Genomic DNA, 19,305 nt, shown 5'->3' on the forward strand with positions numbered 1-19,305 from the left:
AGATCTATCTTGGTGAACCAACTAGCCCCCTTAATCCGAGCAAACAAATCAGATAACAATGGCAAGGGGTACTGAAATTTAACCGTGATCTTATTTAGAAGGCGGTAATCTATACAAGGTCTCAGCGAACCATCCTTCTTGGCTACAAAAAAGAACCCTGCTCCTAATGGTGACGATGACGGGCGAATATGCCCCTTCTCCAGGGATTCCTTCACATAACTGCGCATAGCGGCGTGCTCAGGCAAGGATAAATTAAACAGTCGACCTTTTGGGAATTTACTACCAGGAATCAAATTGATAGCACAATCACAATCCCTATGCGGAGGTAGGGCATCGGACTTGGGCTCATCAAATACATCCCGGTAATCAGACAAGAACTCTGGAACCTCAGAAGGGGTGGATGACGAAATTGACAGAAATGGAACATCACCATGTACCCCCTGACAACCCCAGCTGGACACCGACATGGATTTCCAATCTAATACTGGATTATGGGCTTGTAGCCATGGCAACCCCAACACGACCACATCATGCAGATTATGCAACACCAGAAAGCGAATGACCTCCTGATGTGCAGGAGCCATGCACATGGTCAGCTGGGTCCAGTATTGAGGCTTATTCTTAGCCAAAGGCGTGGCATCAATTCCTCTCAATGGAATAGGACACTGCAAGGGCTCTAAGAGAAACCCACAACGCTTAGCATACTCCAAGTCCATCAAATTCAGGGCAGCGCCTGAATCCATAAATGCCATGACAGAATACGATGACAAAGAGCAGATCAAGGTAACGGACAGAAGAAATTTTGACTGTACCGTACCAATGGTGGCAGACCTAGCGAACCGCTTAGAGCGCTTAGGACAATCAGAGATGGCATGAGTGGAATCACCACAGTAGAAACACAGCCCATTCAGACGTCTGTGTTCTTGCCGTTCAACTCTGGTCAAAGTCCTATCGCACTGCATAGGCTCAGGTTTAAGCTCAGGTAATACCGCCAAATGGTGCACAGATTTACGCTCACGCAAGCGTCGACCGATCTGAATGGCCAAAGACATAGACTCATTCAAAGCAGCAGGCATATGAAATCCCACCATGACATCCTTAAGGGCTTCAGAGAGACCCTTTCTGAACATAGCTGCCAGCGCAGATTCATTCCATTGAGTGAGCACGGACCACTTTCTAAATTTCTGACAATATACCTCTATCTCATCCTGACCCTGACAAAGAGCCAGCAAATTTTTCTCTGCCTGATCCACTGAATTAGGTTCATCGTACAGCAATCCGAGCGCCAGGAAAAACGCATCGATATTACTCAATGCAGGATCTCCTGGCGCAAGAGAAAATGCCCAGTCCTGAGGGTCGCCGCGCAAGAAAGAAATAACAATCAAAACCTGTTGAACTGGATCACCAGAGGAGTGAGGTTTCAAGGCCAGAAATAATTTACAATTATTTTTGAAACTCAGAAACTTAGTTCTATCTCCAAAAAACAAATCAGGAATAGGAATTCTTGGTTCCAACATAGCTTTCTGATCAATAGTGTCTTGAATCTTTTGTACTCTTGCCGAGAGCTGATCCACAAATGAAGACAGACTTCTAATGTCCATCGCTACACCTGTGTACTGAACCACCCAAATATCTAGGGGAAAAAAAAGGCAAAACACAGTGCAAAGAAAAAAAAATGGTCTCAGAACTTCTTTTTTCCCTCTATTGAGAATCATTAGTACTTTTGGCTTCCTGTACTGTTATGAGAGGCAATTCAGTACTACAATGGACATAGCGGTCAGAGCACATACAGTGATCTGACAATAACCCAAAATCATAGAACGAGCTCTGAGACGTGGGAACTCTGCAGACCGCAATCCCTAATCCTCTCCAAACAACACTAGAGGCAGCCGTGGATTGCGCCTAACTCTGCCTATGCAACTCGGCACAGCCTGAGAAACTAACTAGCCTGAAGATAGAAAATAAGCCTACCTTGCCTCAGAGAAATACCCCAAAGGAAAAGGCAGCCCCCCGCATATAATGACTGTGAGTTAAGATGAAAAGACAAACGTAGAGATGAAATAGATTCAGCAAAGTGAGGCCCGACTTACTTAACAGATCGAGGATAGAAAAGGTAACTTTGCGGTCTACACAAAACCCTAAAGAAAACCACGCAAAGGGGGCAAAAAGACCCTCCGTACTGAACTAACGGCACGGAGGTACACCCTTTGCGTCCCAGAGCTTCCAGCAACAAATTTAGACAAGCTGGACAGAAAAAATAGCAAACAAATAGCAAAGAAGAACTTAGCTATGCAGAGCAGCAGGCCACAGGAATGATCCAGGGAAAAGCAAGTCCAACACTGGAACATTGACAGGAAGCCAGGATCAAAGCATTAGGTGGAGTTAAGTAGAGAAGCACCTAACGACCTCACCAGATCACCTGAGGGAGGAAACTCAGAAGCCGCAGTACCACTTCCCTCCACCAACTGAAGCTCACAGAGAGAATCAGCCGAAGTACCACTTGTGACCACAGGAGGAAGCTCTGCCACAGAATTCACAACAATGTAGAGCATAAATGTACAAAATACCACTATTTCGTCACGCAGGCCTTTTTCAAGCTGTATATAGGACCACCTACTGGACTCCTAATACTAGAATTAACAGATGATTAAATGAAATATATAGAAATATAATCTGTACATATAAATACATGTGTACACTGAAACCTTGTTGAGACAACTGCGTTAAATTACATTCGGTACATTATGTTACGCTGTCAAACTTTATAAAATTTACTTTGTTTTACCTGCTCTCAACTAACATTTTTACTGCTAACACCTTAAAAATCTAGCAAGTAATATTCCAAAAACATCAGCAATAAAAATTCCATTGGGTCAACTGAAAGTATAAACTAATACCATGCCTGGTCAATAGCAGGGAATGTATTCAGGAACTGATTAATCACATAAGGATCACTCACCCTGACCAATGGACTTCCTAATAGTCTGATATTTTCATTAATTAGACTGACGAGCTTCGTTATAGTGGGATCATCATAGTCAAATCGCACGCCAATGACCGTGGATACGATGATATTGGCCACCGCAGTGTTGATTATTTTCACGTTATCAAAGGGTTTTCCTAAAACAAACAGAAAAGGGAATAAAGAAATCATAACTTACAGTTAGCAAGGGAAAAGAACTGCAAATTTCTTCTTCTGAATTGAAACATTGGCTTTAATTAATGAAGGGGATGTCCAGATGATTGCAGATATTAACAGGTGACTCGCCGATGGCCTGCAGTCCTTACAAAGTTCCATCTTGTTTTCACACATTCGAAATTGCAGGAAATGCCAAACATTGTTCACTTTTGCAATGTGTTTTGCTCTAAAAATGAAATTGAGATGAACTTCTGATGGGGCCATAGACTGCAATGACACAAACTTCGTTTGTGTTTCTCTTTTTTCTGGAAATGTCCATCATTTTTAAGTCTGCTGCATTCCTTTGCTGATACTAATATGTCGGACTTTGTCAGGAAAAGACACAAATAGTTTTTATTGCAATCTATAGCCCCATCAGAGGTACTTCTGAATCCTGTTTTTAGAAAGATTCAGGCAAACCCCCAAATACACCTATAATAGCCACCAACATTTTACACATTGGGAAGGTTGCACCAATCAGATAAGGATCACAAAAGCTCAAGCGCGGCACTTAAGGTACCGTCACATTAAGCGACGCTGCAGCGATATAGACAACGATGCCGATCGCTGCAGTGTCGCTGTTTAGTCGTTGTGTGGTCATTCGAGAGCTGTCACACAGACAGCTCTCCAGTGACCAACGATGCCGAAGTTCCCTGGTAACCAGGGTAAACATCGGGTTACTAAGCGCAGGGCCGCGCTTAGTAACCCGATGTTTACCCTCGTTACCATTGTAAATGTAAAAAAAAAAAAACACTACATAGTTACATTCCAGTGTCTGTCGCGTCCCCCGCCTTCAGCTTCCCTGCACTGTGTAAGCGCCGGCCGTAAAGCAGAGCGGTGAAGTCACCGCTGTGCTCTGCATTACGGCCGGCCGGTGCTGACACAGTGCAGGGAAGCTGACGCCGGGGGACGCGACAGACACCGGAATGTAAGTATGTAGTGTTTTTTTTTTACATTTACAATGGTAACCAGGGTAAATATCAGGTTACTAAGCGCGGCCCTGCGCTTAGTAACCCGATGTTTACCCTGGTTACAAGTGAAGACATCGCTGAATCGGCGTCACACACGCTGATTCAGCGATGTCAGCGGGTGATCCAGCGACGAAATAAAGTTCTGGCCTTCTAGCTCTGACCAGCGATCTCACAGCAGGATCCTGATCGCTGCTGCGTGTCAAACACAACGAGATCGCTATCCAGGACGCTGCAACGTCACGGATCGCTATCGTTATCGTTCTAAAGTCGCTCAGTGTGAAGGTACCTTTAGATTCTTACCTTGAAACGTTTTAAATGCCTGAACTAAACTACTTGCTTCATCCATGATCTTGTGTTCTATGCCCTTCTTCCCCATTCCATAATCTCGTAATGTGGAAAGAGTAAATCTTCTCATCACTTTCCAGTTCTCTCCATTAGCAAAGATAAGGCCTGAAAGAAGCGAGAGAGCTCAGTGTGTGCTGTGTGCTGTACAAAGCATGATGGATAGATAGATAGATAGATAGATAGATAGATAGATAGATAGATAGATAGATAGATAGATAGATAAAAAGGAAAAAAGGAGGCAGCACTCCAATAAATGATGAAAAAGTGGACTTTCTCAGCCCGTAAGGTATGGCAACATTTTGTTTGTGACCAGCCTTTCTCAAGCTTGACGAAGACGAAGATAATCCAATTGATGCTCCTTCCTAGCTTCTCCCTGCCAGACGGCAATTGATTGACAGGTTTGTCCCAATCTACCAGCTCTATCTTGTGTGTGAAGACATGGGATAATTACAGCACTACCTTACACTTTATATTATTGGAGTATGCAGCTCACCTCCCATTCATTTCACCTGGAGCTTAGCTTCTGAACCCTAGAACGGTCACTATGGAGATGCACGCTCCCAGTTCTGTATTCTTTGTATATCCAGCTGCAGTGAGAATCCAGAACAGCTGATCATTGGGGGTGCCCAATGTTGGACCTAATCTAATATTGATGGATAACTGGATCAGTACAGTCCAGGATAACCCCCTGTATTGGCCGCAGAATTGAGATGCTGTTGAAAATGTTCTAAAAGAGTACAAAATATAATTTGTTACAAAGAATACACAGCAGTTACCGTGATCCTTTGTCGTTGTAGAGAACAGTTCAATTTTTGGTCGGTCAGAGAATTCATCCGCATGGTTGACTAGAGCATCTTTGATGGTTTCATAACCACACAAAACCACTAGCTTACCAAAGCCGATCTGCACGCTGAAGACTGTGCCGTAAGTCTTCGACAGCTATAAATATAGAATGAGATCATTCATTACATGTAATATTGTCAGAACATTCTGTCCCCGGTTCATACTGGCCTTCGCGCTTTTTTTGTCTAGTTTTGTATTTTGCGCCTTTTTTTTTACACCTACATCATTATTCTATTTTTTGCCTATTTTTAAGTCTATTTTATACGTGTCCAATAGTTTTTCTATTTTTACTCTTAGTGGGCAGATTCTAGAGATTCCAGATGTTTTTGCCTGATTCATCAATGGTGACTTTTTAAAAACTAGCAAAAAAATTTTGGTGCAACTTCAACTCCATGGTGTGGTTTTCTGCATTAAAACACAAAAGTCAGAAAGTCATAAAAATAATAAACGTCAGGAAAAAAGCTAGTTTTGACTCTGCACCAAATTCATGAACCATTTGCACTAAAAATGCCAGTAAATACCAGAAGACAAAAGTAGAATAAAAGTCACTTAAAAAAAAATGTGCAAATGGCAAGTCATGGCCTTCTACCCCTGTGCTGGAATCCAGTGCTGGAATGAGATGAGTGCAAAAATCCCATCTATATATATAATTGTCTAAGGGTTTTTCCGTCTGTCTGTCTGTCTGTCTGTCCTGCAAATCCCGCGTCTCTGATTGGTCGAGGCCGCCAGTCCTCGCCCAATCAGCGACAGGCACAGCGACGATGATGTCATAAAGGACGTAGACATCCGCTAGGCCTCGACCAATCAGCAACGGGCACAGTATCGACGTAGATGTCATAAAGGTTGCATCGACCAATCAGTGATGGGCACAGTCTGCCGCAAATTCTGGAATCATCATTGTCCATATACTACGGGGACATGCATATTCTAGAATACCCGATGCGTTAGAATCGGGCCACAATCTAGTCTTACATAATGATTCTTATGGAATCTGCCACCTGTAGGAATTATGTGTCCTTGCTGTAGAATCATTCTATCTTACCTCCAAAAATGCTCTGTGAGGCTTTGAGAGGTCCATGGACAGCACATTTCCAATGATTGGTAGAGGGGTTGGTCCAGGGGGGAAATTGCTGTAACGGGCTTTGTTTTTGTTAAAGACAAAACCCAAATACAGGATAACAGCTAAGGCCAGAAGAAGAGTGATCAGGTCCATGTTCTGTAAGTAAGCAAACCATGCATCGTGAGGCAGTCCTGGCACTGGTGTAGATTTCAGTGAATTTCCTTAAAAACTTAATCGTTCCTTAACACAAATCAAATGCAATATCTCTACATGCTACAAAAACATCCCAAAAGACCAACATTTCCAACACAATGCTTGGGTGGTCACTAGTGATAAGCGAGTGTGCTCGTTACTCGGGTTTTCCGAGCATGCTCCGCTCTTCTCCGAGTATCTTGGGTGTGCTGGTAGATTATGTTTGTGTCCCCGCAGCTGCATGATTTGAGTCTCATAGACAGCCTGAACACATGCAGGGATTCCATAACAAACAGGCAATCCCCACATCTATTCAGGCTGTCTAGCAGCCACAAATCAAGCAGCAGCGGGGACACAAACATAATCTACGAGCACACCCAAGATAATTTTAGGTAAAGAAAAATGATTGCAATTTTTTACATTTTAAAAATTACAAACAGGAAAATGGGTGCACAGAAAAATGCAGGCACCTTTGGAGATTTGTGGGCTCAGATAACTTTGACCAATGTTTCACACCTTAATTAGCCTTTTAGGGTTATGGCTTGTTCACTATCATCATTAGGAAATACCTGGTGATCTAGATTTCCCAGCTTTATAAAAACCCAGCTTCCTCTAACATTGTGCCAAAAAACAGGAGCCATTAGTTCTTCTAAACCACTGCCTAGCACTCTGAAAATGATGGACGCTCCCAAAGCAGGAGAAGGCTAGCAAATAGTGTTGAGCGATACCGTCCGATACTTGAAAGTATCGGTATCGGATAGTATCGGCCGATACCCGAAAAGTATCGGATATCGCCGATACCGATATCCGATACCAATACAAGTCAATGGGACACCAAGTATCGGAAGGTATCCTGATGGTTCCCAGGGTCTGAAGGAGAGGAAACTCCCCTTCAGGCCCTGGGATCCATATTAATGTGTAAAATTAAGAATTAAAATAAAAAATATTGATATGCTCACCTCTCCGAAGGCTCCTGGACATCACCGCTGGTAACCAGCAGCCTTCTTTGCTTAAAATGAGCACGTTTAGGACCTGAGAATGACGTCGCGGCTTCTGATTGGTCGCGTGCCGCTCATGTGACCGCCACGCGACCGATCAGAAGCCGCGACGTCATTCTCAGGTCCTAAATTCCTAGAATGAGGAGTTTAGTGCCTGAGAATGAAGTCGCGGCTTGTGATTGGTCGCGTGGCGGTCACATGAGCAGCACGCGACCAATCAGAAGCCGCAACGTCATTCTCAGGTCCTAAACGCGCTCATTTTAAACAAAGAAGCCTGCCGGTTACCAGCGGTGATGTGTTGTGAATTCTGTGGCAGAGTTCACTCCTGTGGTCACAAGTGGTACTTCGGCTGATTCTCTCTGGGATCTTCCGTTTGTGGAGGAAAGTGGTACTGCAGCTTCTGAGTTTTCTCCCTCAGGTGATCTGGTGAGCTTGTTAGCTTCTTCTCTACTTAACTCCACCTGATGCTTTGATCCATGCTTCCTGTCAATGTTCCAGTGTTGGACTGGTTTTTTCCCTGGATCATTCCTGTGGCCTGCTGCTCTGCAAAGCTAAGTTTTGCTTTTGTTATTTTGTTGCTATTTTTCAGTCCAGCTTGCTTTATTGGTTTTTTCTCACCTGCTGGAAGCTCTGAGACGCAGGGGGACGACCTCCGTACCGTTAGTCGGTGCGGAGGGTCTTTTTGTCCCCTCTGCGTGGTTATTTATAGGTTTTTGTGCTGACCGCAAAGTTATCTTCCCTATCCTCGTTCTATTCAGCTAGTCGGGCCTCACTTTGCTAAATCTGTTTCATCTCTATGTTTGTGTTTTCATCTTACTCACAGTCATTATATATGGGGGGCTGCCTTTTCCTTTGGGGAATTTCTCTGAGGCAAGGTAGGCTTATTTTTCTATCTTCAGGAATAGCTAGTTTCTCAGGCTGTGACGAGGCGCCTAGGTTCTGGTCAGGAGCGCTCCACGGCTACCTTTAGTGTGGTTTGATAGGATCAGGGATTGCGGTCTGCAGAGTTCCCACGTCTCAGAGCTCGTTCTTAAATTTTGGGTGTTTGTCAGATCACTGTATGTGTTCTGACCGCTATGTCCATTGTGTTACTGAATTGGTTAACATAACAGTACAGGAAGCCATAAGTGCTAATGATTCTCAATAGAGGGAAAAAAGAAGTTCTGAAACCATTTTTTTTTTTTTTGCACTGTGTTTTGTCTTTTTTTTCCCCTAGACATTTGGGTGGTTCAGGACACAGGTGTGGACATGGAGGTTCAGGGTCTGTGCTCTTCAATGGATGATCTCGTTATAAATGTGCAAAAGATTCAAGATTTGGTGGTTCAGAAGCCTATTTTTGAACCAAGAATTCCTATTCCTGATTTGTTTTATGGTGATAGAGTCAAGTTTGTGAATTTCAAAAATAATTGCAAACTGTTTTTGGCCTTGAAACCTCACTGCTCTGGTGACCCAGCTCAACAAGTGAGAATTATTATTTCTTTTTTGCGTGGCGACCCTCAGGATTGGGCATTTTCTCTTGCGCCAGGAGATCCTGCATTAAGTAATATTGATGCGTTTTTCCTGGCGCTCGGATTGCTGTACGATGAGCCTAATTCAGTGGATCAGGCAGAGAAAAATTTGCTGGCTTTGTGTCAGGGGCAGGATGAGATAGAGGTATACTGTCAAAAATTTAGAAAGTGGTCTGTACTCACTCAATGGAATGAAGCTGCGTTCGCAGCGATTTTCAGAAAGGGTCTCTCTGAAGCCCTTAAGGATGTCATGGTGGGATTTCCTATGCCTGATGGTCTGAATGAATCTATGTCTTTGGCCATTCAGATCGGTCGACGCTTGCGTGAGCGTAAATCTGTGCACCATTTGGCGGTATTACCTGAGCTTAAACCTGAGCCTATGCAGTGCGATAGGACTTTGTCCAGAGTTGAACGGCATGAACACAGACGTCTGAATGGTCTGTGTTTCTACTGTGGTGATTCCACTCATGCCATCTCTGATTGTCCTAAGCGCTCTAAGCGGTTCGCTAGGTCTGCCACCATTGGTACGGTACAGTCAAAATTTCTTCTGTCCGTTACCTTGATCTGCTCTTTGTCATCGTATTCTGTCATGGCATTTGTGGATTCAGGCGCTGCCCTGAATTTGATGGACTTAGAGTATGCTAAGCGTTGTGGGTTTTTCTTGGAGCCCTTGCAGTGTCCTATTCCATTGAGAGGAATTGATGCTACACCTTTGGCCAAGAATAAGCCTCAGTATTGGACCCAGCTGACCATGTGCATGGCTCCTGCACATCAGGAGGATATTCGCTTTCTGGTGTTGCATAATCTGCATGATGTGGTCGTGTTGGGGTTGCCATGGCTACAAGCCCATAATCCAGTATTGGATTGGAATTCCATGTTGGTGTCCAGCTGGGGTTGTCAGGGGGTACATGGTGATGTTCCATTTCTGTCAATTTCGTCATCCACCCCTTCTGAGGTCCCAGAGTTCTTGTCTGATTACCGGGATGTATTTGATGAGCCCAAGTCCGATACCCTACCTCCGCATAGGGATTGTGATTGTGCTATCAATTTGATTCCTGGTAGTAAATTCCCAAAAGGTCGATTGTTTAATTTGTCCGTGCCTGAGCACACCGCTATGCGCAGTTATGTGAAGGAATCCCTGGAGAAGGGGCATATTCGCCCGTCATCGTCGCCATTAGGAGCAGGGTTCTTTTTTGTAGCCAAGAAGGATGGTCCGCTGAGACCTTATATAGATTACCGCCTTCTAAATAAGATCACGGTTAAATTTTAGTACCCCTTGCCATTGTTATCTGATCTGTTTGCTCGGATTAAGGGGGCTAGTTGGTTCACAAAGATAGATCTTCGTGGTGCGTATAATCTGGTGCGAATTAAGCAGGGCGATGAATGGAAAACTGCATTTAATACGCCCAAGGGTCATTTTGAGTATCCCGTGATGCCGTTCGGACTTGCCAATGCTCCATCAGTGTTTCAGTCCTTTATGCATGACATCTTCCGAGAGTACCTGGATAAATTCCTGATTGTGTACTTGGATGACATTTTGATCTTCTCGGATAATTGGGAGTCTCATGTGAAGCAGGTCAGAACGGTTTTTCAGTTCCTGCGTGCTAATTCTTTGTTTGTGAAGGGATCAAAGTGTCTCTTTGGTGTGCAGAAGGTTTCATTTTTGGGGTTCATCTTTTCCCCTTCTACTATCGAGATGGATCCTGTTAAGGTCCAAGCCATCCATGATTGGACTCAGCCGACATCTCTGAAAAGTCTGCAAAAGTTCCTGGGCTTTGCTAATTTTTATCGTCGCTTCATCTGCAATTTTTCATTGACCGATTTGACCAAGAAGGGTGCTGATGTGGTCAATTGGTCTTCTGCTGCTGTGGAGGCTTTTCAAGAGTTGAAGCGTCATTTTTCTTCTGCCCCTGTGTTGTGTCAACCAGATGTTTCTCTTCCGTTCCAGGTCGAGGTTGATGCTTCAGAGATTGGAGCAGGGGCTGTTTTGTCACAGAGAGGTTCAGGTTGCTCAGTGATGAAACCATGCGCTTTCTTTTCCAGGAAGTTTTCGCCTGCTGAGCGAAATTATGATGTGGGCAACCGAGAGTTGCTGGCCATGAAGTGGGCATTCGAGGAGTGGCGTCATTGGCTTGAAGGAGCTAAGCATCGCGTGGTGGTATTGACTGATCATAAGAACTTGACTTATCTCGAGTCTGCCAAGCGCTTGAATCCTAGACAAGCTCGTTGGTCGTTGTTTTTTGCCCGTTTTGACTTTGTGATTTCGTACCTTCCAGGCTCTAAAAATGTGAAGGCGGATGCTCTGTCTAGGAGTTTTTTACCCGACTCTCCGGGCTTATCTGAGCCGGCGGGTATCCTCAAGGAAGGAGTAATTGTGTCTGCCATCTCCCCTGATTTGCGGCGGGTGCTGCAAAAATTTCAGGCTAATAAACCTGATCGTTGCCCAGCGGAGAAACTGTTTGTCCCTGATAGGTGGACGAATAGAGTTATCTCTGAACTTCATTGTTCGGTGTTGGCTGGTCATCCTGGAATCTTTGGTGCCAGAGAGTTAGTGGCTAGATCCTTTTGGTGGCCCTCTCTGTCACGGGATGTGCGTACTTTTGTGCAGTCCTATGGGATTTGTGCTCGGGCTAAGCCCTGCTGTTCTCGTGCCAGTGAGTTGCTTTTGCCCTTGCCGGTCCCGAAGAGGCCTTGGACACATATCTCTATGGATTTTATTTCTGACCTTCCCGTTTCTCAAAAGATGTCAGTCATTTGGGTGGTCTGTGATCGCTTTTCTAAGATGGTCCATCTGGTACCCTTGTCTAAATTGCCTTCCTCCTCTGATTTGGTGCCTTTGTTCTTCCAGCATGTGGTTCGTTTGCATGGCATTCCAGAGAATATTGTTTCTGACAGAGGTTCCCAGTTTGTTTCGAGGTTTTGGCGAGCCTTTTGTGGTAGGATGGGCATTGACTTGTCTTTTTCCTCGGCTTTCCATCCTCAGACTAATGGCCAGACCGAGCGAACCAATCAGACCTTGGAAACATATCTGAGATGCTTTGTTTCTGCTGATCAGAATGACTGGGTGTCCTTTTTGCCTTTGGCTGACTTCGCCCTTAATAATCGGGCCAGCTCGGCTACCTTGGTTTCACCGTTTTTCTGCAATTCTGGGTTCCATCCTCATTTCTCTTCTGGACAGGTTGAGTCTTCGGACTGTCCTGGTGTGGATACTGTGGTGGACAGGTTGCAGCAGATTTGGACTCAGGTAGTGGACAATTTGACCTTGTCCCAGGAGAAGGCTCAACGTTTCGCTAATCGCAGACGCCGTGTGGGTCCCCGACTTCGTGTTGGGGATCTGGTTTGGTTATCTTCTCGTCATATTCCTATGAAGGTTTCCTCTCCTAAGTTTAAACCTCGTTTTATTGGTCCGTATAGGATTTCTGAGGTTCTTAATCCTGTGTCTTTTCGTCTGACCCTTCCAGATTCTTTTTCCATACATAACGTATTCCATAGTTCATTGTTGCGGAGATACGTGGCACCTATGGTTCCATCTGTTGAGCCTCCTGCCCCGGTTTTGGTGGAGGGGGAATTGGAGTATATTGTGGAGAAGATTTTGGATTCTCGTGTTTCAAGACGGAAACTCCAGTATCTGGTTAAATGGAAGGGTTATGCTCAGGAAAATAATTCCTGGGTTTTTGCCTCTGATGTCCATGCTCCCGATCTTGTTCGTGCCTTTCATGTGGCTCATCCTGGTCGGCCTGGGGCTCTGGTGAGGGTTCGGTGACCCCTCCTCAAGGGGGGGGTACTGTTGTGAATTCTGTGGCAGAGTTCACTCCTGTGGTCACAAGTGGTACTTCGGCTGATTCTCTCTGGGATCTTCCGTTTGTGGAGGAAAGTGGTACTGCAGCTTCTGAGTTTTCTCCCTCAGGTGATCTGGTGAGCTCGTTAGCTTCTTCTCTACTTAACTCCACCTGATGCTTTGATCCATGCTTCCTGTCAATGTTCCAGTGTTGGACTGGTTTTTTCCCTGGATCATTCCTGTGGCCTGCTGCTCTGCAAAGCTAAGTTTTGCTTTTGTTATTTTGTTGCTATTTTTCAGTCCAGCTTGCTTTATTGGTTTTTTCTCGCCTGCTGGAAGCTCTGAGACGCAGGGGGACGACCTCCGTACCGTTAGTCGGTGCGGAGGGTCTTTTTGTCCCCTCTGCGTGGTTATTTATAGGTTTTTGTGCTGACCGCAAAGTTATCTTCCCTATCCTCGTTCTATTCAGCTAGTCGGGCCTCACTTTGCTAAATCTGTTTCATCTCTATGTTTGTGTTTTCATCTTACTCACAGTCATTATATGTGGGGGGCTGCCTTTTCCTTTGGGGAATTTCTATGAGGCAAGGTAGGCTTATTTTTCTATCTTCAGGAATAGCTAGTTTCTCAGGCTGTGACGAGGCGCCTAGGTTCTGGTCAGGAGCGCTCCACGGCTACCTTTAGTGTGGTTTGATAGGATCAGGGATTGCGGTCTGCAGAGTTCCCACGTCTCAGAGCTCGTTCTTAAATTTTGGGTGTTTGTCAGATCACTGTATGTGTTCTGACCGCTATGTCCATTGTGTTACTGAATTGGTTAACATAACATGATGTCCAGGGGCCGCCGGAGAGGTGAATATATCAATATTTTTTATTTTAATTCTTTATTTTACACATCACTATGGATCCGATACCAATTCCCGATACCACAAAAGTATCGGAACTCGGTATCAGAATTCCGATACCGCAAGTATCAGCCGATACCCGATACTTGCGGTATCGGAAAGCTCAACACTACTAGCAAACTGTTTTCAAGTTTTCCTTTCCTCAGTTCAAAATGTAATTTATGTGATCACAGTTAATATGAACATTGGAGGTCAAGATACGGTCTAGAAGACCAAGCAAAATTTTTGTGAGATCTGCCCATAGGATTGCTAGAGAGGACAAACGCCCCCCCCCCCCCCCTTTGATTGCAAAAGACCTTCAGAAAGATCTATCTCTGGAGTTGTGGTACAATGTACCACAGAGAAACCAGCACAAATATGACCTTCTTGGAAGAGTCATCGGAAGAAAACCTCTCCTGGGTCCTCACTATAAAATTCAGCATCAGAAGCATGCAAAAGAACATTTAAACTAGCATGATGCATTTTGCAATCTAATCTTGTGGACTGATGAGATCAAAAAATGATTTGGCCACAATGATCAAAGGAATGTCTGGAGAAAAAAAGGGCACAGAATTTCAGGAAAAGAACATCTCACCAAGCATTAAGCATGGAGGTAGAATAATCATGCTGTGGGATTGTGATGCAGCCAATGGCACACTGAATATTTCATGGGTGGAAGCAAAAATGGATTCAATGAAATTTCAACAAATTCTTGATACAAACATAACACCGTCTGTAAAAAAAAGCTGAAGTTGAAAAGCGTATGGCTTCTACAAATGGATAATAATTCTAAACACAGGTCAAAATCCACAATAGACTACCTCAAAAGGCACAAGTTGAAGGTTTTATAATATAACTGAGATGTACAGATGTATTTATTACTATTTGGACTTAACATATACCAAGATTCGTGACCAGGTTTTAACAAACATGATTTTTGGATACTCAGTTGGTAGACGTTAAAGATATATGCAAATTGTCTCTTCAAAGAGGAAAAACTTGAACACTAGTGCCACCTACTGGAAGTGGCAATCCTAAAAGTCAATATTGACCCTTTAATAAGACTTAGGATAAAAGCTTAATATTTTCATGAGGTTGTGATATGGATTGCATCCCGAGGTTTTTATTACCAGGAAATTTGAAGTCTGATCACTTCTTCAATGACGGCGAAGTGTCTTTTTTTAGATAGTTGCACATCCCATTGATGGTACCCACATATAGTACATCACAAAAGTGAGTGCACCCCTCGCATTTTTGAATACATTTTATTGTATATTTTCATGGGAGACCACTGAAGGTACAACACTTTGATACAATGTAAGGTAATGTTAAGCTTGTATAACAGTGTAAATTTGGTGCCTTCTAAATAACTCAACACACAGCTATTAAAAATAAAATCGCTGGCAACAAAAGTGAGTACATTTTAAGGTGAAAATGGCAAAATTAAGCCCAATTAGCCCTTTTCTCTCTCCGGTGTCATGTGACTCATTAGTATTACAAGGTCTCAGGTGTGAATGGGAAACAGGTGTGGTAAATTTGGTGTTATTACTTTCATATGCTCTCATGCTAGTCACTGGAAGTTCAACATTGCACTTCATGGCAAAAATCTCTCTAAGGATCTGAAAAAAAAATAGTTGCTCTACATCAAGATGGCCTAGTATATAAGAATTTTTGCAGCACCCTGAAACTAAATTGCAGCAAGGTGGCCAAGACCATACAGCGGTTTAGCAAGACAGGTTCCACTCAGAACTGGCCTCGCCATGGTCAACCACAAAGTAGTTGAGTGCACATGCCCAGCATCATATCCAGAGGTTGTCTTTTCAAAGAGATGCATGAGTGCTGCCAGTATTGCTGCAAAGGTTACAGGGGTGGGGGATCAGCCTGTCAGTGCTCAGACGATACACCGCACAATGCATCAAATTGGCGTGCTGGTTGTCTTTCCAGAACGCTTTTTCTAAAGATGATGCGCAAGAAAGACGCAAACACTTTGCTGAAGACAAGCAGAATAAGGACATGGATTACTGGAACCATGTCGTGTGGTCTGATGAGACCAAAATAAATTGGTTATTTGGTTCAGATGGTGTCAAGCGTGTGTGGTTGCAACCAGGTGAGGAGTACAAAGACAAGTGTGTCTTGCCTATAGTCAAGTATGGTGGTAGGAAGGTCATGGTTTGGGGCTGCATGAGTGCTGCCAGCTGTGGGTAGCAAAAGTTAATTGAAGGAACCATGAATGCCAACATCTACTGTGATAAACTGAAGAAGAGCATGATGCCCTCCCTACAGAAACTGGGCCCAGGGCAGTATTCCAATGACCTCAAACACACCTCCAAAATGACCACTGCCTTGCAAAAGAAACTGAAGATAAAAGGTGCTGGACTTGCCAAGCATGTCTCCAGACCTAAACCCTATTGAGCAATTGTGGGGCATCTTCAAAAGTAAGGTGGAGGAGTGCAAGGTCTCTAGCATCCACCATCTCGGTGATGTCGTCATGGCGGAGTGGAAGAAGATTCCAGTGGCCACCAGTGAAGCTCTAGTGATCTCTACACCCAAGAGAGTTAAAGGGAACGTGTCACCCCCAAAATGGAAGGTGAGCTAAGCCCACCGGCATCAGGGGCTTATCTACAGCATTCTAGAATGCTGTAGATAAGCCCCCGATGTAACCTGCAAGATGAGAAAGAGGTTAGATTACCCCCCGTGGGCAGTCCCGCTGCGGTGGGCGTCGCGGTACGGGCCGGGGCCTCTCATCTTCTTATGATGACGTCCTCTTCTTGTCTTCATGCCGCAGCTCCAGCGCAGGTGTACTTTGTCTGCCCTGTTGAGGGCAGAGCAAAGTACTGCAGTGCGCAGGCGCCGGGAAAGGTCAGAGAGGCCCAGCGCCTGCGCACTGCAGTACTTTGCTCTGCCCTCAACAGGGAGATAAAGTACGCCTGCGCCAGAGTGTGAAGATAAGAAGAGGACGTCATTGTATGAAGATGGGAAGCCCCGGACCGGACCGCGACGCCCATCGGACCGGACCGGAGCGGGAACGGCCCCTGGGTGAGTATAATCTAACCTCTTTTTCTCATCTTTCAGGTGACATCGGGGGCTTATCTACAGCATTCCTGAATGCTGTAGATAAGCCCCTGATGCCGGTGGGCTTAGCTCACCTTCCATTTTGGGGGTGACAGGTTCCCTTTAAGGCAAAGATTGAAAATGATGGTGGCCATACAAAATATTGACACTTTGAGCACGATTTGGTCATTTTCACTTAGGGGTGTACTCACTTGTTTTGCCAACAATTTAGACATTATCGGCAGTGTGTTTAGTTATTGACTGGGCACACAACATTTACACTGTTATACAAGCTGTACACTGAATACTTTACATTATATCAAAGTGTCACATCTTCAGTGTTGCCCATTGAAAAGATATAATAAAATATCTACAAAAATGTGAGGGGTGTATTCACATTTGTAATGTACGGTATACAGAAGTATACATTGTATAACAGCCCACTATATAGCAGATCCTGTGAATATGCATAATTGTATATATTATGTGTAGGAGGTGGGAATATTCCTTTAATGCAGTGTAACATCTGTGATTTTGCTGCAATCTATGCACAGTTTTTCAAAGCAAGTTCCTACGGCGTGTAATCACTCTGATACATACATGGAGCCCTCTATGAAATACAGTTAGTATATAGAATAGCGACCATACCTTCTTCCTGCAGTGAGTTGTTATCGTGAAGATGACACCATGGACCGGTCGGACTCGTCTCTTCAGTCCTCGCAGGTAACTGTGAGCTTTAAACCTAGTTGTAATCATGAGAGCAGCTGACAAGACTCGCCCACAAGTCAATGATCGCCCAACCCATAAAAAAGCCTCACTCTTCTAACTGTGGGACACTCAACCTGCGTGCGAAAAAATCATGGCCCATTAGGAAAAAAGTCACACTTCACATATACAAACCTTATTAACCCCTTAACGACCGCTGATACGCCTTTTAACGGCGGCCGTTAAGGGTACTTAAACCACAGCGTCGTTAATTAACGGCACTGTGGAAAAAGTGAATAGCGCCCCCCAGAGTCAGATTTTCTCTGGGGTCTCGGTTGCCAGGGGTAGCCAAGACCCCAGAGAACATGATTCGGGGTTTTTTTTACCGACCCCGGGTTGCGATCACTGTTAATTAACCATTTACCGACGATCGCAAAAAAAAAATTCCCAATTAATTTCTCTGTCCTCCGAAGTGATTGCACATCAGAGGACAGAGAAATGAGGTCCCCGATAGCCCCCCGATACTCACCTGTCTCCCCTGGTGCTCCTCGTGGCTCCCGATGGGCGCCACCATCTTGCTCCGGCCAACAAATGGCGGGCGAATGCGCAGTGCGCCCGCCGGCCAGCACCCGGAAGATCTTTGGGGTCTCAGCTGCCGGGGATAGCCGAGACCCCAAAGAACATGATCAGGTTGGATTTTACCGATCCCTGTTTTGCGACCACCAGTAATTAACTGTTTACCGGTGGCCGCAAAAAAAAAAAAAAAGCTATGTAATTCTCTGTCCTCTGATGTGATTGCACATCAGAGGACAGAGAAATAGGGGGATTCGGAAACCCTGTTATACTTACCGGTGTCCCTGGGTCCTCTTGCATCCTTTCCTGCCCGCCGACTTCTTCATCTAGTAAGAAAATGGCGGGCGCATGTGCAATGCACCCGCCAAGATCTGCCGGCCGGCAGCTAGAGGAGTTGGGGCTAAATTTAAGGTTAGGGTTAGGGTTGGGGCTAAATTTAGGGTTAGGGATAAGGTTGGGGCTAAATTTAGGGTTAGGGTTAGGGTTGGAGCTAAATTCTATGGTTAGGGTTGGTTCTAAATTTAGGGTTAGGGTATGTGCATACGTATCTGTGAGGGTTGTGGATCTTTCCGCAGTGGATTTGATAAATGCGCAGTGCAAAACCTCTGTGGTTTTTCCTGCGGATTTATCGCGTTTTCTATTGCGGATTACGCTGCAGGTTTACACCTGCAGTCTTCTATTGGAGCAAGTGTAAAACCGCTGCGGATTCCGCATGAAGAATTGACATACTGCGGAATGTAAACCGCTGTGTTTCCTTCCACGCAATTTTTTTCCGCAGCATGTGCACTGCGGATTTTGTTTCCCATAGGTTTACATTGTACTGTAAATGCATGGGAAACCGCTGCAGACCCACAGCTGCGGATCCGCAGCGTGTGCACATACCCTTAGAGTTGGGGCTAAATTTAGGGTTAGGGTTAGGGTTGTGGCTAAATTTAGGGTTTTAAAGGCACAGATGATTGGCCTCGGGGAGACCAAAACATCCAACACCGCAGAGACACCATCACGTGTTTCTCAACGCAGTGATTCCAGAACACTGCCCCCATCCCTTATGGGAAATATGCAGATGCATGTAAAGAAGCTGCGGAGACACCATCACGTGTTTCTCGACGCAAGCAGTGAAGAGCCAGGCCTTTCCCCGGGAAGGAACAACCACGGGAAGGGCAGCATCCTATGAAGGAAAGCCACCTATGCCAAGCATGGTATCCATCCACAGACAGCTATTTCG

General features: G+C 44.8%; 1 protein-coding gene across 2 annotated transcripts in view; it reads right to left on the bottom strand.

Annotated features, from left to right (window-relative positions):
* LOC138638762 (cytochrome P450 2K1-like) overlaps window positions 1–17,532 on the bottom strand; it is a 113,747-nt gene extending 96,215 nt beyond the window's left edge. For both annotated transcript variants that reach the window (XM_069728321.1, XM_069728323.1), the window contains exons 1-5: window positions 17,451–17,532; window positions 6,380–6,553; window positions 5,271–5,433; window positions 4,450–4,599; window positions 2,960–3,120 (exon numbers count right to left, since the gene is read on the bottom strand). In XM_069728321.1, coding sequence (XP_069584422.1) covers window positions 2,960–3,120; window positions 4,450–4,599; window positions 5,271–5,433; window positions 6,380–6,550 — 645 coding nt within the window. In that variant the 5' untranslated portion in view covers window positions 6,551–6,553; window positions 17,451–17,532. The remainder of the gene's footprint in view (window positions 1–2,959; window positions 3,121–4,449; window positions 4,600–5,270; window positions 5,434–6,379; window positions 6,554–17,450) is intronic.
* Window positions 17,533–19,305: the final 1,773 nt, after the last annotated feature.

The sequence above is a fragment of the Ranitomeya imitator genome, chromosome 5, assembly GCF_032444005.1.
Source record: "Ranitomeya imitator isolate aRanImi1 chromosome 5, aRanImi1.pri, whole genome shotgun sequence".
In the NCBI taxonomy this organism is placed as follows: Eukaryota; Metazoa; Chordata; class Amphibia; order Anura; family Dendrobatidae; genus Ranitomeya; species Ranitomeya imitator.